The sequence below is a fragment of the Corvus hawaiiensis genome, chromosome 7, assembly GCF_020740725.1.
Source record: "Corvus hawaiiensis isolate bCorHaw1 chromosome 7, bCorHaw1.pri.cur, whole genome shotgun sequence".
In the NCBI taxonomy this organism is placed as follows: domain Eukaryota; kingdom Metazoa; phylum Chordata; class Aves; order Passeriformes; family Corvidae; genus Corvus; species Corvus hawaiiensis.
Window position 1 is genome coordinate 39,336,345 of NC_063219.1, and position 23,483 is coordinate 39,359,827.

At 48.3% G+C, this 23,483-nt stretch overlaps 1 protein-coding gene across 8 annotated transcripts in view; it reads right to left on the minus strand.

Moving 5' to 3' along the window:
• CACNB4 (calcium voltage-gated channel auxiliary subunit beta 4) overlaps positions 1-23,483 on the minus strand; it is a 78,118-nt gene that overhangs the window by 43,275 nt on the left and 11,360 nt on the right. Inside the window, exon 1 of one of the 8 annotated variants that reach the window (XM_048308821.1) lies at positions 4,505-4,640. The exons of the other annotated variants lie outside the window; for them this stretch is intronic. Within the exon in view, the coding sequence (XP_048164778.1) occupies positions 4,505-4,549 (45 nt within the window). The 5' untranslated portion in view covers positions 4,550-4,640. Of the gene's footprint in view, positions 1-4,504; positions 4,641-23,483 lie in introns of those variants that run through there. 8 annotated transcript variants of the gene reach the window in all.

Consider the following 23,483-nt stretch of genomic DNA (forward strand, 5'->3'; position numbering starts at 1 on the left):
GCCAAAGGAAGCCAGGCAGGGTTAGATGCAGGTCAAACAGCTAAAAGAAGTCTAGGAAAGAAGGTGCATCTATGGCTCAGGAGAGGAGGATATGCTGGGGAAAGAGCAAATAGGTAAAAGCAGTTACTAAAAAAATCTGCAACAGGGCAAGCAAAGCCACCTTTCCCTCTCCTTTATGGGTCAGAGGCACCACATGGAAATCGACTCAATATCTAAATACGAGCTAGGTACCGCAGCTGGAAGACGAAAGCGTAAGTGAAATGCCTTTTTAAATGGAGGAGGAGGCAGAGCTGCCCCGCCTGGGAAGCACGGGATGACCGAGGGGAAAGGCACGCGGAGCGCGCCGGGGCTGGCACCGCCTCCTGGGGCTGGGGCTGGGGCTGGGGCTGGGGCTGGCACCGGCTCCGCGCCGCGCCGACCCAACGCCGGCCCCTCGCTGCCCCCGTGCCAGCCCCTCGCTGACCCCACACTGCCCCTCGCTGCCCCTCGCTGACCCCACACTGCCCCTCGCTGACCCCGTGCCAGCCCCTCGCTGATCCCTCGCTGACCCCACACTGCCCCTCGCTGACCCCACGCTGCCCCTCGCTGACCCCGTGCCAGCCCCTCGCTGACCCCACACTGCCCCTCGCTGACCCCACGCTGCCCCTCGCTGACCCCACGCTGCCCCTCGCTGACCCCGTGCCAGCCCCTCGCTGATCCCTCGCTGACCCCACACTGCCCCTCGCTGACCCCACGCTGCCCCTCGCTGCCCCCGTGCCAGCCACCCCTTGCTCGCTCCCTGCCTGATGCAGATCCGAGCTCTTCCCAGCCGCCCCGATAAGCCACTGAAGTACCCCAGATAAAGCCTCTCCCGTGCTGACAAGCCTTAAACTGACACCCCGAGAGGTGCGGAAAGGCGTTTCACTGGCTCAGGTGTTGCTCTGAAGGGAAAAATAGAAGCAGACAATCTAAAAGGGGCTGTTCTGACAGCTCTGCAGGTGCAAACCACTGATCTGAGTCAGGTTTTATTCATGGGGCTGGGATGGACTCTGCATCGCAGGGTACTTGTTGCTAACTCCTGTAGATAATTTTTTAATAAAATGCGGCCTTAATGGAAATGTAATTTTACAGAAGAGCAAAGTGATTTCTTATGGGAAGGGTTAACTGAAGTTTGCTTCTGAAAAAGGTGGAGTCTTGCCCAAAATCAAAGAGAAACTCTGGACTGGCCCATGGAGTAGCATTCCAATCTCTCCCCACCACAGACACACAACAATGAGGTCACAACTTCGAAGGTAAAACAAGATTCATTTATTATTTGCTTACCCAGTAGATCGCACTGTCTTAAGCCCCTGAGCTAATGGGCTTTTATAATCGTCTTGTGATCAAGAATGTGAAATAGTTCCCTACAAGGCAAACAAGCTTTGATTCCCAAAAGGGTGACCCTGTTTAGAACTACCCAAAGAATTTTAAAAGAGGCCTAAAAATCAAAAAATCACAGGGCAGGACAACAAACAAGGAAAATTCTTCACTGGGAACATGTTTCTCCCTCTGGTGATGCACTCTCCATCTTCCTGTGCTCCCAACAAGGACACTTGTCCCTGCAGAACTCGTTCACTCCCATATCCCTGCACCTCTTTTCCAAAAGTGGAAACGACTTTTTGCTTACAATCACTGGGAGTTTTCCTCAGCTTCAGCAGTGTAATTTTCCTCCTCCAAAAAGCCTCACACCAGCTACTGCATCATCTACTTCACATTAATCATCACAGCTGGTAATGGACTGTAATACCATGCACACACTCATTTCTTTATATATCCAGCCATAAAAATGGTATTTTTGCACGTTTTATCTGTATGTAGACACACAAACACATTACAAGAAGACTTGCTGTTACAAAAATCATGGAAATATCTGTTCACTGTTAAAAAGTATGTTTGTTCCTGGTTTTAACAGGAAAATTTCACCTGCACGCTTCTCCTGGTGCTCTCTGAGCAGTTAATCTGCCTATTATCTACCAAGAGAAACCAGGCAGAAATGTTATGGTACCATTCCAAAACTGAGCGTGTTTACTGGGTGTAAGTGCCACGCCACTGCCCTATCACTTCTGCCTTTAATGCAAATTCAAGCTGCGTTATGCACTCGCCTGGAGGGGTTTTATGAGGGCAAATGCCCACTTCAGGCAGACATTCCTGTGCTAATGACTCATGTGGCTGTGGTTTATTCCATGCTGGAAGCACTGCAATTAGCACGAGCCCTCCCTCACAGCTCCTGCTGCTTCAGGGGAGGAAGGAGGATCCAAGCCCGTGGCTGCTCCAGCTCTCCAGCTGCAGGATAAGCCTTCCAGGTCCTAAACCAGAACAATGGAGAAGCCCTGCTTTCATCTCTGCACGCTCACAGTTATTTGCTCTTCACCGAAGGGAACCAGAATTCCACCACAATTTGTTCTCCATTGTCTTAATTCTCTCACTTGCTTCTCCCTGGCCAGAAAGTGGCACTCATGTGACCCATCCCCACTACCTGTTTGCCAGGATATTGTCTCAGCAGGCATTCCCAGTCCCTGAGTCAGGAGCTAAAATAATAAGTTTTAATGTTTAAAGCAAGTGGTTCAGGAGCATGAAGCAAACAGACACTCGGGCAATTTTAACTGCTTTGTGCCTGAGCCTTTGGGGTTTATGGCCTCCAGTTTTCCCATACAACTGTGAGATCCAGATTGTTTTTAGGGTTTGGGGTGTTTTTTTGTTAAGGAGAGGGAGGTTCTCACATATTCCTATGATGCTGGAGATTAGGTCTATCAAAAGCATTCTCAATTACAGAGAGGCTGTAAAATTTAAAAAGCTGTACAAACAGTGTTATCATAAACTGCTTAAGAGAGTATTAAGGAATCTGGAAATGACTCTTCATCCCAGTTCTTCCAAGTGGACAGCTAAAGCCAAAGCTCCTCTGTTCCATTAACACAATTCTTCCAGCACAAATCCTAACCCAGATTTTTGTGTAACAGGTCTTTGCTGCCATTAAAGCTGCCTTTCCCAAATAATTTTTCTGGAAGAGATCACCGGGGTTTACTGAAATATGAACTAAACCACAAGAAATTCCACCTCAACACGAGAAAGAACTTCTTTCCATGGAAGGTGGCCAAGCACTGGAACTCTGTCCAGGGAGGGTGTGGAGTCTCCCTTTCCAGAGACGTTCCAAACCCACCTGGATGCACTCCTCTGTCACCAGCTCCAGGTGACCCTGCCTTGGCAGGGGGTTGGACTGGGTGATCTCCAGAGGTCCCTTCCAATCCCCTGGGATTCTGGGAATACGTGGAGTTGAGCATCTCAGAAGCACCTTTAAATACACCACACATTTACCTGCATTCTCTGATGAACTTTTATAAGTAATACATTTCTTCTACACCAACCATTATCCAACAATCCCATTTTCTCAGCCCTAATACTGTACTTTTAAGTTGTCTTCTTAAGACCATAATTATACTTTGCTGAAAGACATTAAACCAGCACAAGACAGACTCAGGATGGAGAACAGCTCTCAAGAATTCACGCTTTGTCTGGTTTACAGAAACATCCAGCTGGATCCCTAAACACATTTCTAAAGGAACCAACACACTCATCTGCACTTGGCCTGGCAGCTTGTGAGCAGCAGCAGCAGCAGCAGCAGCAAGAGAAAACCCAAAGGAAAAGTTAACACACACACATACCAAAAGGGCAGGAATTTCTAAACTGACCCAAAGCGTTTCTTCATCCCTGGAAGTGTCCAAACCCAGGCTGGATGGGGCTTGCAGTAACCTGGTCTAGTGGAAGGTGTCCCTGCCCATGAGATGAGCTTTAAACCCTTCCAACTCCAAGCATTCCAGGCTTCTAAGCAATAATTCAAATACCCAGTTCAGAAAGATTCCAATACACAGTATTTCATCTCAACATGGTGCACTGCATTAACGTCAATTTTGCACAGTTGTTGTTCCTCTCTCCCTGAAATAAAGGGATGCTAAAACAAGTTGTGAGGCAACACGTAAGAGGGATTGCACTTCCAGACCGACTCCGACACAGGCAGGAAAAAATTTCCTCATCCGAAGCCCTACAGGACCCATCCATTCTCCTGAGGACACCACATCATACCATACATACGTCTGCATTGACGTACACTCTATATTATGTTGTTATGTGTGTATTTTACGAGCTGTCCACAACGCCTTATGTAACGGATCCCTGTTTAATATGGAACAGCGTGTCCATCGCCGCGGCAATCCCGGCCGTTCTCCTGGATGGCGAAAAACACCCCCTCGGACACCGCTGGGGAACGCTCCTAATTCGAGGCGTCTGACCACGGCACCAGGGGCTCTGTGCTGCCAGAGAACCATTTTGATAGGGATGCTGGGGAGGGATCATCCCCTAGGGAACCACAGCAGCCTGTCCCAGCATCTTTGGGGCAGCACAGGGTCACCCCCCGGTGCCTCACCCGCAGCACAGACACCCAGCCCGCCCGTGCGTGTCTGCGCGCCCCCCGCCCCGCTCCCGCAGCACTCACCGCCTCCGAGTCTTCAAACCCATGCAGGTACAAGTTGTCGTACATGGAGAGCCGGTGCAGGGGCCGGTGCGGGGCCGGAGGGCCGGGGAGCGCGGCGGCGGAGCGCGGTGAGGCGGCGGGGCCGAGCTCCCTTAGCGCTGCGGCGGCGCCGCCTCCCGCCGGAGCCCCCCCCGCCCGCCCCGCTCCTTCCCGCCCGCCGCACCGCCGCCCCCCATTGGCTGAGCCGCGCGGTCGCCGCCCTGCCATTGGCCGGGACGCGCCGCCGCCGCCGCGCCATTGGCTGGGACGCGCCGCCCGCGAGCAGCGCTGCGCGCTGGCGCCGCCGCACGGGCTGATGGCGGCGGCCCCCTGTGCCCCCGGCGGCGGCGGTCCCGTGCTTATTTATAATAAAACATATCTGCTTTACAATAATACTGCACAGTCTAGAGGAGACTGAGGTGAGATCTCATTCATGCATATAAATACCTCCAAGGCGGGTCAGAGGATGGTGTCAGGCTCCGTTCAGCGGTGCCAGTGACAGGTTGAGGAGCAATGGCCATAAAATAAAACACAAGTTCCAGCTCAACATAAAGAAAAACATCTTTCCATGAGGGTGGCAGAGCACTGGAACTGCTGGCCAGGGAGGTGTGGAGTCTCCCTCTCCAGAGTCATTCCAAGCACCCGGACACATTCCTGTGTCACCTGCTCCAGGTGACCCTGCTTGGACTGGATGGTCTCCAGAGGTCCCTTCCAGCCCAATTCTGTGGTTTATTTACAATAAAATACAGCCTTTCTTCTTCAAGATTCCAGAGATCAGCTGGTGGTTTCCAAGGAAAACTATCCGTCCACCCCCCAACAATATCTGGAAACAATTAAGAATTAAACCCGAAAGACACTAGGACTAAAGACTAAGAATTTACAGAACACACACGCACCCGATGTCTGGAAACAAGAAAACCAAACCCTAAACACCAAGAATTAGAAGAACAGAAGTTTGAACCTGATTTACAACTAAATTAAGAAACAAAATCTTTAAACTCGTTCCTCCTGGAGCTCTACAAATGAAACTTCTGGTGTAACATTACGAGATTAAAAAGTCAATAAATAATTAAACACTAATGACAGAACTAATTTACAACTTACTTCCTATTCTTATTAAAACAATTATTTAAAATCTCATCTTCAGTGCAATCTGATCCAACACTGCTGTTTCACAAACGCTTCCTATTTGTGTTTGCCATTTGCTTCATCTACTTTTCCTTCCAAAAGCTTCCTTTACTTCTGCAAAGTTACCTCTAATCCCGTGGGAAGTGTCCAACAGACACCTGAAGCAAAGCCAAAAGTGTTATTCTTGCCATATTCACAACTTCTTACAAATTCCATTGAAGGTTTCCCAAAATTATGCTAAATCTTATTCCCAATTTACTAATTCTGACGGAGGAGGATCTCAGCTTCTAAGATGGTGTTTAAAATGTTCATTAAACTCCCTATCCAGGAGTTAATTTTTATAGCCTGTTCTACAAGGTTCTGGAAGATCTGTGATGTTACAGATTGAAAGAATCAGCTATGAGAATCACTGGTCAGCTCAAAATTAGCAAAAAAAAACGGCTGTGAAATATCAAGATGAAGGGAAAAAAGTGAACTTCACGTGGATTTGTAATAAAACAACTTAATCCAGAAGTCAGGGGAATCACTATTTGATTTCCAGTCCTTACATTTCACACTGTCCTTTTAAGACACAGAGGTTATTAAAAATATGTATTTAATGACTCAACTCAAAAGGCTCCTAAAAGATGCTATAAAAACACAAATCCCTGTAATACAGAGGAATTCTAAATCAAAGGCTGTTTTGAATATTATGAGGTAATTTATCCAAGAAACACACACCGAGGTGAGGGAGGAAGACACCCAGCTCTTCTAAGCTGACTGGAAAGTAATATAAATATAATAAATATGCTGAGGGACCGGGGGGCTGGATGGAACTCGGAAATAGGGAGCAAGGGGAGGGTGGAGAAATAGGCTCAGGAAAATAGCTCCAAATTTCTATCAGTGACAAATCATCGCTATTCCAGTGATATTTGTTGTGACACTGGATGTAGGGGTGGTCATCTCTGTTGGCTTCCAGGAAGTGAAATCCCTTTGATTCCAATTCCCAGGAGAGCTCAGCGCAGGCAAAATGGGAAGAGCACAATAGGCTGACACTTCAATGCTCCGTGTTTCTGAGGTGAGCTCCCCAGGGAGTGGCTCAAAGGAACAAATAAAAAGCCCACAGTTGTAAAAGATGAGGGTCTGAGAGATCAAAATCATCCCTGGCCTGTTTCCAAAAGAGAATTCAGATGTCTGGTATTTTCAGGCAGGGAATTCCACTGCCTCAGCCACAGTGAGCCTCTGTTACGTGTCCTCCTCGCTCTGCTTTTGGCCAACACTAAAGGAACGACCTGCTGAAAACATGGAATGGGTAAAGAGCTGAAAGGAGCTTTGTTAAAGTCTAACCTTTAAAAAATGTCATTTTTCTAATGGCTTCAGTTGCTGCATTATTCAATTCTTTAATAGCATTCACTGATGATGTTAATCAGAGTCCACAACTCCACATTTCCAAGGGCACAGGAGATTTTGAAAGAGGTGTAAACAGAGACCACAAGTCATTCAAAACTTTTAATACCCAACAAGTCACTGAGGATATAACCCAGACTAAAATGTTTTCAGGTTGGAGGTGGGGGAAAGAGAAAGACTCGGAAGTCAGGATACTTTGAGCATCCACAGTCCTCCAAAATGCTTGGCTTCCTCCAAATACTCTGCTGCCATTAGAGATTATTCATATCGTCTTTATTTTTAATTAGAGTACAAAGGAAATCTCTCTGAGACGTGTATCCATCTATCCCAAAATATCAATTATTTAGTCAGTCCTGAGCTACCCAAATGTGGGAACACTGAGGGTTTTTTTCCGAGGGCGTGAATACCGAACCAGAGAAAATTTTATTTCCAGCCCGATCTAATGATTCCTCAATCAAATGACAGCACTTGTGTGGTTCTTTCAGGAGCTGGAGCAATGAACTATTTGCATAAACACACTGAAGTGCTGCTGGAATAAATAAATGCGCAGGATCCAGATTGCCAAGTCAAGGGAACGCCTCGGCACCGCACTGCGCCAAGCCGGGATGGGAGTCAGCAACTTCTCCCTTCTCCCTACTTCAACAAATTCCACTTCCACCTGGGATTTCGCTGGGAGCCGAGTGGAGGAGCAGCACTGCCTCTTTTCCTGCTGCTGTGGGGGAGAGAAGGAGCTACAGCAATGTTAACCCTGAAGCAGCAAAACCCCAACACCAACACAGAGAAGTTCTTTACGGCCTCTCCCCGCTCTCACATCAGGTCATGGTGCTGGATTCCGAACATTACTTAGGGACAACGAGGCAGAACCCCCCCCAGAAGGCAAGGGCACATTAACAAAGAGCATTAGTGGTTACATTAAGAGCAGGCTTGGATATGGATCCACTCCTTCCAGCACACAGAGGACTCTAAAACCTAGAGTCTCCATCAGCATCCTCCCCATGAGACACAAACTTTGTGTTTCATCTTCCCCTGCCTGGATTCCTGGGCCTGTTGAAGAAAACTGCTCTCTCCCATGGAAAGCTGCTCTCGTTGACATCAGCAGAAGAGCTGGGATGGATTTCATTATTGGAAAGGGAAAGGACCGTCAGCATTCTCCAGCAATCCTCCTAAGGCACAGATTGCTTCCATCAGTGGGAAGGAGGCCAGTTCCTCACTCTCCTAAGTGATTTGGCATAGCCCCACTCCTTGCCCCTTCTCCCTCTAAAGCAATTTCTCTGCCTCTCTCCCTCCCCTTCTGTTTTATAATAGAGATTAGATAAGAATCTGGTGCAGCTTCTGCCTTGGGTGGAGGCACGGCCAGGAGAACCTCCTGAGATCCCCTCTAACCCTGTTTTCCAGCAGAATGGGATGGCATTTGTGGGACTTGGGAGTCCTCGAACTCACCAGAGGAATAGGGATGTGTTTCTGTTTCAAAAGAAAGGAGGATTGTGCTGTTTGGGATATATCCTGGCACAGAGGATTCGGTGAATTCTAAGGTTTTATTCAAACAGACTGGTGGACGGCGTGCTTTAATCCTTGGAATTTCAAGTAATAAATTAGTCTGGTCTAATTTGACAGATCTTCTGGAGGAAGCAAGATGCCACCTATTCTAAAACACATTTATCTGACACTGTTATGTAAAGGCTGCTATAATTAAAGACTGTGAAGACTTGGTTGTCACTTCCTCTTGGTTGGAAGCACCTACAGTGAGAGGTAACTGGGCTACATTTGTAGGTACCCTCTATATTTAACGAGTTGTGAAATGCCTCTTTCCCACAGGCGCTGTGGAGACCTGCAGGAAGCCGAGCTGCAGGGAGCAGAGGCCCTTCCAGAGGGTTTTAGGGTTTAACAACTCCAGCCAACTCCAACTGTGGCTTCCACAGGATTGAGCAGAGCAAACCCGAAATTACATGTGCAAGACACAGCCCCGTGTGAGCACAGGGATCCCTTTGGAAGGTGTGGAGCTTGGAATGAAGGATCCACACGGATCCTTGGGCAGCGGGGCAGTCACGGAGATATCCACGGACACTGACCACGGAGATCTCCCTCCAGCAGCTCCCAGTGTCCACCAGGCTGCTGAGAAGGTCCCAAGGACCCAGTCACACCCCAGGCATCCCCCTGAAAAGCCGAGTGGACTTGTGGCTGGAATTGTGTCACATTTCCTTGCTGGAAGGGAGATGAGGGGTTCTGTTCTTAGGGAAGATCCACATTTTTATCTGCTGTGCCAAAAACCATCTGGGCCAAAGGATTAAGCACTTGTTTTATCCCTTATTTTAAGCTCTTCTGCTTTCCTTATGAATATTAATCCATCTCCTTAGCTGCCGTAAGTGCTGATGCTGAGTTTCTGCACAACACTTTCGGCTGCAACTGTTGGAATGATGGGAAAGGATCGCTAAAAGCCAATTACAAACTTTATGGGAAGCTGCTGCTATTTTATCCAAGCAGGGAAAGGCACCACTGCATTCTGGAAATCCCATCCATATCGGAACACACCCACCAGGGCTGCAATCATCCTCCTGGGGCTGGGAACAGCAAAGCTGCACGGAGAAAGAGCACTGGATTTGTACTGGGAATCCAGGTACATCCTATTACTAAAGATCCAACCACTACAGAGCAATGAACAGAAAGATTTTCCAGTCTCAGAAAAGACAAACAGCCCAGAAAGCTCCTGGTCAGTGTTAATTTCCCAGATGCATTTAAGTATTTGCAGTTTTATCAGTGAACACTCATAAAAAAGTTGCTTGAAATGTATTTTTGATAAATTACAATTATCATGTAATAGTTCTTTAGAGAAAACAAAGCCTTGAGTTTGCAAAAAGACAGCCCTGCAAGCTAAAATGAAATTCCAGCTTCTGTAAAATACATGCTCTCATGGAGATTTTTCTTTTTCTTTAGCTAAACTAGTAAAACTACACATTTTATTTTGTATGTAGGTTCAAGGAGTAGGGTAAAGGGTGTCTTAGAAAGAGTCAGACACAGAGCTTTGAAGTCCCAGTGCTAAGAAGAATTTGCTGTTCTTGTTAAAAGGTTAATGGAATCAATCAATCAATCAATCAATCAATCAAACTAGGCAAACATAGCTCAACTTCATCTCCAGTTTGCTGCTTCTCCTTGGGATTTTACAGGGATGCCTCGATTTGGCTGCTGATCTTACTGCATTTCCCTTTGCTTTATAATCCAATTACCACAGGCTGCAACACAGCACTTGGAATTTCATGGCAGGGGACAACAAGAAACTCCTCAGTTCCCTGCAGTAGATTTCCATGACTCCCATCCAAGTGGAGAAACTGATCCAGAAACAACAGATCAATAAAGGAGGAACCACTTGTCCAACCTGATTTCTTTAAATATTTAGCCAGAGTACTTGGGACCTGAGTTGAGAAGAACAAATATTCATGGCTTTAGCTCTGCATATTTAAGTGCGTTGTGTTCCTTCCTGTAAAGTCTCCGGGAGACCTCTCCTTATGTACCTGATGAAACGATGACTCTGTGATGTTCTCACCATCCAGGAGCAGAGCACACAATCTGTGGGAAAAATCCTGACAATGATGACTCCTCATCTTCCTTATGGGACAGCCCTGGAACATGTAAAAACCCCATTTCTGTATTTCTCATGCTTCTCCATCAGAGAGGTCCATTCCCTTCCATTGGCTATTCTGGAAGGCAGCAAATGGGAGCACTCCCCGGAGAAGGACTAAGGGTCTTGCCAGCGAGGTGGGATGGCTCAAAGCAGACACCCAAATGCCAAAACATCCCCCCTGTTGTTCCCTCTGCTCTCCCTGCAGGGACACCTCGAGCCAGGTCTGCTGCAGCAGCTCCAGGGACAGCAGTGCCTCTGGATGGGACAGGAGTTCAGGGATCCCCGGCCCTGCCATCCTCCCACCGAGCCAGGTGGGAATCTGGGATGAACGGAGTCATCTGTGCTCTGCCTAGGGTGAGAAACACCTGCAATTCTCACTTAATTCATTCAGCACCTCCAAACACTCCACGTGCCAGCAGCACCGTGTGAGACCGTTTACAAATCCCAGGCAGTTAGAAAGGACTAAAAATACCTTCTGCCTTTTCCTTAAAAAGAAAAATCATCATTCCAAAACTCCCTGCAGCAGCCGAGCCCATCCTTGTGCTACAGGTCTGCAAAGCCCCACGTGGAGTTCATAAAAATCCCAAAATCCCAGAATCCCAGGATGGTTTGGGTTGGAAGGGACCTTAAAGCTCATCTCATTCCACTCCTGCCACGGGTAGGGACATCTTCCACAGACCAGGCTGCTCCCAGCCCCAGAAATTTGATTAAATCAGGTAATTTCTGATTCTCTGAACACTTAGAAAATGCTAATGTTTTTCCCTCGGACTCTTCCATGCAGGTTCAGACCTGGATTTTCCCTTTCAAACCCTGCATTAAAAAAAGAACAGAATCACTAGTTTATTCCAGTCTTTTACAAGATCCCTACAGAGACTACTTAAAAACCCACAAACTCTAAATAAACTGCTGAAAGTTCTGTCCTAGATCTGAAACTGCCTACGAGACAGGAAGCAAAACTTAGGAATATATAGGGGAGGATCAATAATCAGTGTCTGATATTTTCTGTGCTCCCCAAAAAAGTTGGGGGAATTTTATTTCTGTTATATTTCAAGTGAGAACTGGAGTCCCTTGAGAGCAAAAAAAATGGAAAAATTCAGCTTGAGCAGCTCAGCCTGACAGGGTTACAAGCAGAAAACAGAATATTCTAATTGGGAGTGTGGAGAATAATAACTAATGGCAGCTCTGCCATCCCTGCCTATAATCATGATGAGCAATAGAGGAGCAGATCAGAACCTCATGTTCTCAGCATTTAATTCAGTGTCCAGATGAGGGAGCACGGACTTAAAAGGTAATAAAACTCAAAATTCATAAAAGGATGTATTTATCCCAAATGGAGAAAAAGCCCAGGCTCTGTTAAAATGATGAACTTGTAGCTTATCCTTTAAAAAAAGGTTGGATGTGAATTGGAATACTATACCTGCTGTAGCTCTACACGTTGTGCTCAGCAAAATTTAGGGATAAAGTCAAAGCTTTGACTTCAGCCTTGATCCCTTGGCAGGAACAGCTTGAGGAAGGGACCTAAAGTGGGCATTTTTTTCTATATGTGTTTTCCACTGCATTTTATTCTCCAAAAATATCTGCTATGATGGGCAGAACATACTAAACACGTAATACTTCACTGAATTCTGGTAGTTACTAGTTTGTCCAGCTCCCAAAGAAAACCCAAACTTTTTGGGCTAGACCAGAAATTTAGAAGCAGAATTTTCAGATACATTGATGTAGTGATGAAAAATTTGGTTTGTTCCAGTTCAGGCTAGGAATAAAATGGCTTCAGCCCTCATTACTGCGATTAAACATTATATCACTGTAAAATGCCTTAGGAGGGAATATTGCTGCCACCTCTTGGTTCAGCAGGATGAAAATAGCAGGGTGAGACGAAGCAGAGAGCTGCAGGTGGAGCTTTCCCAGATGTCTTCTCCGGCCAGAAATTTGGCTCTTGGAAACCTGTGGCTTTAGGATGGCTTTCCAAACCCAGCTGGGAATGGGATACTCTGAAATCACTTCTGTTGATCCTGACTGAAGGAAAACTGGCTGAACGTGGAGGGAAGTTGGAGGGAAAAAAGCCATAATTTGACTTTACTGTTCAAATTCTCCTTGGAGCTGCATCAGTGGACACAACAAAGGTTCCTGAAGGTCAAATTTCCAACAAATGGAAATGTGCCCAAGCACCAGCAGTGTCCCTTTCTCCCCATCCATGTCCCACTGGGACTGTTTTTAACCTGGCTGTCAGGGGACCAGGATGTGAACAGGCTCCAAGGCTCCACGTGGCCTGGCAGAGTCAGATCCCTGCCTCGGGAATACCCCACCCAAAAGCTTCCCTGACTTGCACCCAGCAAAACCCACTGGTCTTTCTCACTCATTTCAGACCGAGTTTCTTGGAAAACTGTTCCAGTGGAAGATTCAGAGCCTTTGGTTCTGACTCCTCTCCACCAGCTGCTGTCAGATTTTGTGCATCACATGTGACAGGGGACAGGACCCCACTCCCACCCCACTGCTTCACCCCCTTCCCAAAGATCCAGCCCCTCTCCCCAACAGCAGCTGAGCTCCTTTTGCTTCCTGCTCAGCCTGGATCACATCCCAGCCAAGGGATCCAGCCTGGATCCGGGTGGGATGGAAGGAGGGCACCGCAGGAGTAACGGGGCAGAGGGGAGACACAGGGAAGGCTGCAGCTCTTATCCCAACCCCAAACACACAGGAATCACGAAAAACTTGCAGAGTAATTAAACTTCAACAGCCACACGTGGAATGTGCTACACAGAAGGAAGTGGGCAAAGTCCACCGTGACAAATCCATAAATAGCCCTGATCCTGCCTAATGGGAAGGTGTGGAAGGGCCCAGTGGTCTTAATCAGAGGTGAAGTGATCCCCATAAAGGCTGGATGGTCCTTCAAGCTGGATTCACACACTCCTAGAGCCAGGGGATTTAACCCAAGTTCAGCACAGCAGCTTTACAGACTTAGTCATGGGGAAAAAATAAAAATAAAAGGCTTTTTATTAACCGTCTTCAATACTTTTCATAGTAGCAGGAAGCAAGCATTAAGGATTTAATAGGTTCTTTTGTCCCTGGACTCATTCCTGCCCACACACTTGCGTGCCCGCTCTCCCCACGGAGCTGGAAAGCCCTGAATTCCTCCTCATGCAGATAATTTGGTTTTATTCATCTTCTGCAGAGCCCACCTTCATCTTGGGGGTGGTGAGTGGGTGGGAAGGGCAGAGGTGACAAAGGAATTGAGCTGAATTATGCACAGAACTGGGAATATCCAGCTCTAAAGGTGAAGCTTGACAGGGCTGATATATCCAGGAAAACATTTTCTTAAAATACCAAATGTCTCTAATTTAAACCAGACTCTTAAATGCCTTTATCTTAAATGAGCAGGTATGAAGGGGTAATGAGAATATTCCTTCTACTGCAGACAATTCCTCCTCTCCCTGCTGAGTACTGACAGACAATAGCTCCAAAATTCCTTTCCAACATCCATAATGCAGATTAAACTTCAGCTTTAGGAATTTGAGGAGCCATTTCCAGACAAAGCTGTTGTGTTGCAAGACTCACAGGCGTAGTTTGCCCACCCCAAAAAACCAGCAAACAACCCAAAAGCGATGCCTGATGCCAGGATGATCCTCACAGGTAATTTACAGTAATTTGCAGCGCAGCCAATCAATTCATAAATCCCCAAACCACATTTAATGAATGGAATAAGCACACTATGGCCGTTTGTGGCACAGGAACGCTTCACACAGAGTGTCATTTTCTTATTTCAAGTGAGCTGGTTTAAGTCCAACACCTGAAAGAAGTGCCAATTAATGGAGGTGCATTAATTAGCAGCTCGGGAGACCTGGACTCTGATTTCCAGCACTCCTGAATAGACACGTGGGCAAGGCAGACAGGCTGGTGAGCCCAGGCTGGATTTGGGCCAGTAACCCGAAAAATGAACCCAAAAAATGACAAGCTGTGGTCTGGGCGAGAACACGAAATTGCCAACTTGCTTCTGCTCTAACAAAGCACCACAAATCACACAAAATAACCTCCCAGAAGGAGGAATGGCACCACACAAAGGGTGTCGTGGGAAAACCAGCCCTGTGCTCCCCCCTGTCCTGCACTGAGCCGGTCCAAGCGAGGAAAGGATTCCAAGAATCTCTTCAAACAGCAGCACCACGTGGTTTGGGGAAAGCTGGGAAGTAAAGGCAGAGCAGCTTCCACACCAGTGTTTTGGGCAGAGGGAAAACTCCCTCGAACTCGAGTTCCAGTTCTGCATGTTCCAGAGTTCCCAGAGAACTTGGGGTCTCCCCATCCCTGCCAGTGTCCAAGGCCAGGCTGGATGGGGCTTGGAGCAGCCTGGGATAATGGAAGGTGTCAGGGGTGGAACCTGAAGCCCAGGGATAGGCTTTAAGGTCCCTTCCAACCCAAACCATTCTGGGATTCTTTGGCACTGGGATTGTTGGGGTGTCTGTGCAGGGCCAGCAGTTGGACTGGATGATCCCATGGGTCCCTTCCCACTCCAGATATTCTGTGATTCCCTGCCTGCCTCTCCACCAGCAGCTCTCCTGCATCGCTCCCTGCTGGCTCTGCACAGGTCAAGGCTCGTGATCTCAATCAGAAATGGCTGGACAGCTGGACTGGACAATCCTGGAGGCCTTTTCCAAACTGAACTTCTGTGATTCCATGGAACAGCCAGCGAGGCATTATCAGGACTCCCCGGTCCCTTCCTCTGCAGCTCCCCCCGGGGATGACTCAGAGCACAAAGCTCATATTTATACACCAGTGATGTGCAAAATCTGCACAGGATGAGAAAGTCTTTCAGCTTTAGCACGAGGGTAACACTGAATGCTTTCCTTAACACTTCCATTTCTGGAGACAGAGGAACATCAGAAATCAATCAGTACCAGCTTTAATTCGGAAGCTTCTCCAGCACAATTGGGGAAAACAAAATTCTCTTTGATTTCAATAAAATCACAGCTACAAACCACTTAAAAATGAATATACACAGGGAGAGAGTGGCTCTAAACCAGCTGGTTTGGGAACAACTGAGGTCAGCTTTTATTTCTGAGAGTTGGAGCATGTCCAGGGAAGGGAATGGAGCTGGGAAGGGGCTGGAGAATTCCTGAGGGAGCTGGGAAAGGGGCTCAGGCTGGAGCAAAGGAGCTCAGGGGGGACCTTGTGGCTCTGCACAAGTCCCTGACAGGAGGGGGCAGCCGGGGGGGTCGGGCTCTGCTCGCAGGGAACAGGGACAGGAGGAGAGGGAACGGCCTCAGGCTGGGCCAGGGGAGGCTCAGGGTGGATATTGGGGAATTCCTTCATGGAAGGGGTGCTCAGGTGGAGTCCCCAGCCCTGGAGGGATTTCCAAGCCCTGTGGATGTGGAACTTGGGGACATGGGGCAGTGGTGCCCTGGCAGTGCTGAGGGAATGGCTGGACTCGATGATCTCGGAGAACTCTTTTCCAACCCTAATGATTCCATGATAATATTAAATTCCTGAATTCCTGGAGTCATTGCACCCTCCCAGATCACACCTGCACGAGATCCTTTCATCCCAGTGGATCCCACAGCCCGAGTGTCCCGAGTCCAGAGCCCCACACTGCAGCTCCAGCACAGCACTGAGGGTGGTGCCTTCAACAAGCACCTAAAATTAGGCTGCCATTCCCACTTGGGAATTCTGCCTGGCACAGGCACTTGTCCTCCCTCACTAATTGCTGTTAGAAAGTCAGAATTAGGCAGCACAGTTCTGCAAAGCAGAAGGTTGGATATCCCAGGAGAGCCGCTCCGAGCCAGAGCATCTTCGCCCTTTCCCAGGAGGATTCCCACTGTTCCACCAGAGCTGCAATTAACAAGGGAAGCGCCTCCATTTCAAGGATTTCTTCCCCAAAATCTATAGGATGAATCAGTTAATAAGGGCTGAACCCCTGGATTTCTCATGCTAAGTGGCCTTGGACTGCTATTTTCCATGTGGGTTTCCATGGCAATCGGCAGAACCCGGAATAAATTCGTTTTGTCATAATTGCTGCACAATTCTGGGCAAAGGGAATAAATAAATATTCTCTTACTATTTCTCCCAGCTCGACCCAGGAACTGGAGCTTTCCTGAAGCTCCTGATTTAGTGAACAAACCGAAAATCGCCAAATATGACGAACTGCAGCAATGATGATTATTTAGGATAACCAAACCTGAGCACTGCCAGCATGTGGGAGTGTTTATTAGTGTCTCCATGACTCAGAACTATTCCATCTTTAGAGCTTTTCCCAGATTTTCCCCGTGCTCCACGACGTGGGGAGGAGAGAGCAGAGATTTGACATCAGCAGGATGTTTTTAGGGCTCTTAGAAGGCAAACCAAAGGCTGAGCCAGCTCTGAGATCACCCCCAGCATTCCCAGTTCTACCAGTCCGGGATAAGGAGAGAAGACAGCCTTGACACACGTTCCCAGGGGGTTTAGGCTGCTTAGAAATCATAAATTCATTTTTGGTATCTAATTATAAATCTATAAAGTCATCCTAGAGAAGACCTTGGGAGACCTTTTCCTCTGCTGGTTTCCATGTCCAAGTTTCTGAGCAAACTTGAATTTAAAAAAAGTTGAATATATAAAGAAAAATAATAAAATATAATATCAAAATATAAGTATAAAAGATAATATTATGGAGCAGATATCTAGACCTGGAAGATTTTTTTGGGGGGGAAAAGCTGTGATTCAGACACAGCCACGTGCTCTTACCTCAGCTGCCAAGGTGACAATAAAGCAGTGGCCTCTCCCCAGAGAAATCCCAAGGGCAGGGTGGGGGAATAACCTCCTTTTCCCTATTAAAGACCCTTCCCTACAGCACATCACAGGATGGACCAGTCAGCTGGGAAAACAACACCTCTTGAGTGCTGTTTTATCAGATTTCTCACAGTTTCATGGTGTCAAAGCAGCACAAATGGGGTCATTTGCATTGGCAAATCTGGCTAACTTGGCCAATTCTTTTTTTTTACAATTTTATCTGGAAGAAAATCCAAGATTTTTTAGTTAAAACCCCCTGATTTTTAATTTACATCACCCCAAATCTCAGCAGTGCCACCTACCCAGCTCCCCCCCACAGTGCCCACTGGGGATTTCTATTTACTTGTGGGCTGACAACATGGAATTTTCTTCTTTGGAAAAAAAAGTGCTGGAATTCCCATCCTCTACTCTCAGAACAAATATTTTTATGAAACTTTATCATAAACCAACAGCTCTGTGAGGAGATCAAAGAAATCAATGACACTTTTGTGTCAAACCCATCACAGTAAAACAACGGCGGATTGTGGGGTAAATAGAAAAACATAAAAGAGAATCATGGGATCAGAAAATCACGGAATATTTTGGGTTGGAAGGGATTTAAATCCCATCCAGTCCCACTCCTGCCATGCCCAGGGACACCTCCCACTGTCCCAGGCTGCTCCAAGCCCCGTCCAACCCAGCCTTGAGCACTGCCAGGGATCCAGGGGCAGCCACAGCTGCTCTGGGAATTCCATCCCAGCTCCTCCCCACCCTCACAGGGTAGGAATTCCTTCCCAGTATCCTGCCTAACTGAAACTGTTGATGAGAGAAGTAAAAAATCCCACCCACCCAACCAAAAAAAAACCAACAAGAAGTCCAAGCTGTCTCTGGTATTGATCAATGGTAAGTTATTGATAAGTTCTGAGGAGCTCTGTGTGGCGGGAGCCAGAGCCTGGCTCGGCAAAGGCCGAAGTGTTTCCCACAGGGAAGTGAGCCCACGGCTCTCAAGGAGCAGTTCTGGAGGCTGGCACCGGGTTTTTATTTATTTTGTGGTGTTTGCAGCTCAGCTCACGCAGCCACAAAGTGCTGCCAATGCCGCCGGAACCAGGAGTGGCATCCCCCTGCGAGGGGCGATGGCACGGCACGGATTTCACCTGAGCAGTTCATAAATGCCCTGTCACTGGATGGTCACTCGGCCTCGCGCCTCCTGCGAGCTCAATGCCTGCCCTGGAAGTGGCTCCAGCAGCAGAGGGACCTGGAGCTGCTGGAGAGAGCCCAGAGGAGCCCCAGAGCTGCTCCAGGGCTGGAGCCCCTCTGGAGCCAGGCTGGGAGAGCTGGGAATGTTCACCTGGAGAAGGGAAGGACACAGGGAGAGCTCCGAGCCCCTGGCAGGGCCTGAAGGGGCTCCAGGAGAGCTGGAGAGGGACTGGGGACAAGGGCTGGAGGGACAGGACACAGGGAATGGCTTCCCAGTGCCAGAGGGCAGGGATGGATGGGAGATTGGGAATTGGGAATTGTTCCCTGGGAGGGTGGGCAGGCCCTGGCACAGGGTGCCCAGAGCAGCTGGGGCTGCCCCTGGATCCCTGGCAGTGCCCAAGGCCAGGCTGGACATTGGGGCTGGGAGCAGCCTGGGACAGTGGGAGGTGTCCCTGCCATGGCAGGGGTGGATTGGGATGAGCTTTAAGCTCCCTTCCAACCCAAACCATCCCGGGATTCTGGGATTCTACAAATGTACACTTAAGGCAAGAACGAGCATTGTGTTTTTCTTACCTGGGCTACAAAAATCAGGAATTCCTGGAAGCAGCATTCCTTGTACCTCCAACTCATCTCTCCTGGGATAACCCAGGCCTCTTACAGACATCCAGCACTGCAAATTATTCCCTGAAAATCAGCAGGAACAACACTGGGAATGAATCCCATTGTGTTTGTGGTATTTGTCCCTGAGCCGAGCTCTGTGCTCAGCACTTTGAAAAATATAAAAACCACATTTTAATGATGAAAAGGACTTAAAGTCGCGAGGACTCGATGCTGAACGACTGGATGTTCCAGCGAGCCTTAATCCAACATCCCCATCCTGTGGCTTGGACCAGAACTGCAGAGTTCCATCCCAGAAACTCAGCTCCTGCTGCTACATAACCGTGTATGCACACCGGGCATGGAATTTTTCCTTTTAATTACTTTCCTGCCTGTAATTCTCTTGGAAAAGCATTTTTTCTATGGATCTGAGATTGTAAAGAAATGGGAATTGTGTGTTTGACAGGCATGAAATGCTGTAAATCAAGGAGATCTTCATCCTAACACTGCACAAGAACCTGAGAGCACTGACTCCCACAAATACCTCTCACAAAATGGGCTCACCACATGAGCCAGGATGTGCCAGGTTCACCCTCCCTGAGGGAAAAATAAGGAATAAGGAAGAATTTTGTGGAAAGGGGCTTTTAGAAGGTAATTAGTGGCTTTCTATGTAAGTGAATACATGTCCCAGTGGTCTGAAACTCTTATAAACACTGTTCCTGTTTTTTCTAGGATCAGCTATTTCATTCCCACGGAATTCAGTGTTGTCTGTTCCGACAAAATGCCTCAATTGATGCCATGAGGGTGGAGGGACTCACAAAAAAGAGCGAGATAACACCAATCCAAACAAGCTGCAGCTGAGACCGTCAGCAATCCGCTGTTCCTAGGACTCAGCCCAACCTCTGGGGCCACACCAGAGAAAAAGCACCAACAACAACCACCAAACCCAGCATTCCTGGAGCCCAAACCACAATGTCACTGTTCAGACAACAGCTCAAGTGTTTGTACTTGACTCCTGCATCAGATCTGAGTGGCTGAGGGAGGGAATGCGACCACGGAAGAGCCGGGGACATGATCCAAACCAGGGGCAGGATCCCAACCAGGGGCAGGATCCCAACCAGGGGCAGGATCCAAACCAGGAGCTGATCCAAACTAGAGACAGGATCCAAACCAGGAGCTGATCTAAACCAGGAGCTGATCCAAACTAGAGACAGGATCCAAACCAGGAGCTGATCCAAACTAGAGACAGGATCCAAACCAGGAGCTGATCCAAACCAGGGGCAGGATCCAACCCAGGAGCTGATCCAAACTAGAGACAGGATCCAAACCAGGAGCTGATCCAAACCAGGGGCAGGATCCAAACCAGAAGCTGATCCAAACCAGGAGCTGATCCAAACCAGGAGCTGATCCAAACTAGGGGCAGGATCCAAACCAGGAGCTGATCCAAACCAGGAACTGATCCAAACCAGGAGCTGATCCAAACTAGGGGCAGGATCCAAACTAGGGGCAGGATCAAACCAGGAGCTGATCCAAGCCAGGAGCTGATCCAAACCAGGGGCAGGATCTAAACCAGGGGCAGGATCTAAACCAGAAGCTGATCCAAACCAGGGGCAGGATCTAAACCAGGGACAGGATCAAACCAGGAGCTGATCCAAACCAGAAGCTGATCCAAACTAGAGACAGGATCCAAACCAGGGACAGGATCAAACCAGGAGCTGATCCAAACCAAGAGCTGATCCAAAACAGGAGCGTTCCCCCCATGGTTGTGCCCCCACAACCCAAACGGTCCCAGCCCCCATTCCAGGGAACACACAGGTTTTATTTCTGCCAAAACTTTGTATTTTGGAAGATTATTATTCCTGCTGGATACCTGCTGGAAATGCAAGGACATTTGTATCTGCTCTCCTAGACATGGGGAGGAGAGCTGGAGAGGAGCTTTGGATATGGACTTGGAGGGCCAGGACACAGGGAATGGCTTCCCACTGCCAGAGGGCAGGGATGGATGGGAGATTGGGAATTGGGAATTGTTCCCTGGGAGGGTGTGGAGGCCCTGGCACAGGGTGCCCAGAGCAGCTGGGGCTGCCCCTGGATCCCTGGCAGTGCCCAAGGCCAGGCTGGGCATTGGGGCTTGGAGCAGCCTGGGACAGTGGGAGGTGTCCCTGCCATGGCAGGGGTGGGGTAGACTGGGATGGGCTTTAAGGTCCCTTTCAACCCAAACCATTCTGGGATGACCACGGCAAACTGGAGATGTGCCAGACGCTCAAGGCACCCTCTAAGCCTGGCTTAATCCCCTCAAGCACAAACTGAATCACAGCTGCCACGGGCACCGTGGAAGTCAGGGAGGCAGATCCCTGGGGATCCGCTGTGTCAGGAGTGGTGGATCTGCGATCCACATGGACACCTCCCTGCAGGCTTCTCCCTCCAGATGGTCATGGATTTCCAATAATGCTCTGCAATTTGGGGGTTTTCTCTCTGCACAGCATTTTGTTTCCATAGGAATAGTGCGAGCTCATCCAACCCTGAATTGTTGCCTTCTAGGTCCAACCCGAAAAGGGCTTTCTAGGAACAAAGGATTTTAACCCCTGCAAACCAGTAACATGTGGGTGGACACAGCAGAACCAGTTCACAGGCCTGACAGGGGATACTGGGGAGGAAGAAACCATCAGCACAGTGCATTTTGGTCTGGGCTTGTACTAAAATATACTCTACCAAGAAAGTGTTCTAATAATAGAACTGAATAGGAAAAAAACCAGGGATTTTATTAAGATACATTGTACCAAGGAAGGTCTATTCTAATAATAGACCTGAAGGGGAGAACAGCAGGGCTTGGAACTGCTGTGTCGAGCAAAGTTACCCCTCTCCAAGCCAGACTTAGCTGAAATTCCCCAAAACTCCAGGGAACTGATGCCGTAAATTCAGGCAGAGCATCCTCCCCGCTCGTTAGCTGCTCATTAGCATATGTTACATTAGCATATGGCCAGGGCCTGAACTGGAGTCCTTTGGTATTTGACAAACCGCTGTGCTGCATGTGGCACTGAGTCACAATCCCAGACTGGAAAGGACCTTGAAGCTCATCCTGTTCCACCCCCTGCCATGGGCAGCGGCACCTTCCACTAGAACACAAATAATTGTGCTTCAGAAATGACATAAAACGGGGCAAACTGCACAGATTCCTCAGGAAAGCACACATGAGATCAGTTAAATATAGCCCAGGCAGGCTCCTCGCACAAGACAATAAAATATTCCGAGTGTCTCTCTTTAGCATCTTGAAATGCTGCTTGCTGCATCCATGGCAAAATCCAAATGGTTTTCCATGCCTGCCACCCCCTCCCTCAGCACCGAGCCCCCTCTCCCCCCTGCATCTCCTCATTCCACCCCTCTCCCGTCGTGCCTACGCCGCTCCACCCACTCCTTTATTATCATGAAAATCACACTTCCACTCGTTCTTTCCATAACGTTCTGTATCCTTGGAGCTGATTTTAGGTCCAAAGCTGTTCCATCTTCTCCTGTTCCAAACAACCGCTCTTCACCTTCCACACCCTGCTCAAAGCCCTTCTCTTCCCGCAGCCCTTCCCAAGCGGCTCCTTGCTGGTGGATGCTCTCTCTGCTGCAGTGGAGGAGTTCAGATCCCAGCCCAGCTGCTCCCCAGGTATTCCTCATGGATGATTCCTAGGGCTGCACACGGCATTCCTCTAAATACCCTCTTAGCTTGCAGAAATACCAATATTTTATCTGTATGTTACACCCACAAATACGTGGTGGGCAGCAGCATCCTTCACTTCCTTCAGGAATACCTTCCAATTCCTTTATCTCCCCACCCAGCTCCAAAGGTTTTGTGTTGCCCAGAGCCTTGGCTTGAAGGCCACAGCTCCAAAGCTTCTAAATCCATGGATATGCACACAGGAGCAGGCTGCACCTTCCTAAATACACATTTTATTCCCATAGATCCTTCAAAAACAGCCAAGGGATCTCTCCAGAGATCTCCAAAGCATAAGATGGAAACTCTCACATGGGAAGGCTCTGGGAAAAAATTTAAGAGCCCCTATTCCAAAGAGGGTCTTCAAGGAATGGTTCTGTTGTGAGGAAAATCAAGGAACATCCGGAGCTGCAAGTTCAGGCAAAGTTTAGAGATGATGTAAAAAGAAAGGTGGGGCCAAAAGGAGACAAATTTGAGTCAATGTAGGTACTGTAGAAATTCAGGGCATGATTCATTAGCCAAAAAAACCCTGAACCCACTCCATAGCTATTTCCAAGGAGGTACATCCATAATTTATGTGGAACAGGAGTAGGCTGCAATTTCCCCCACACTGC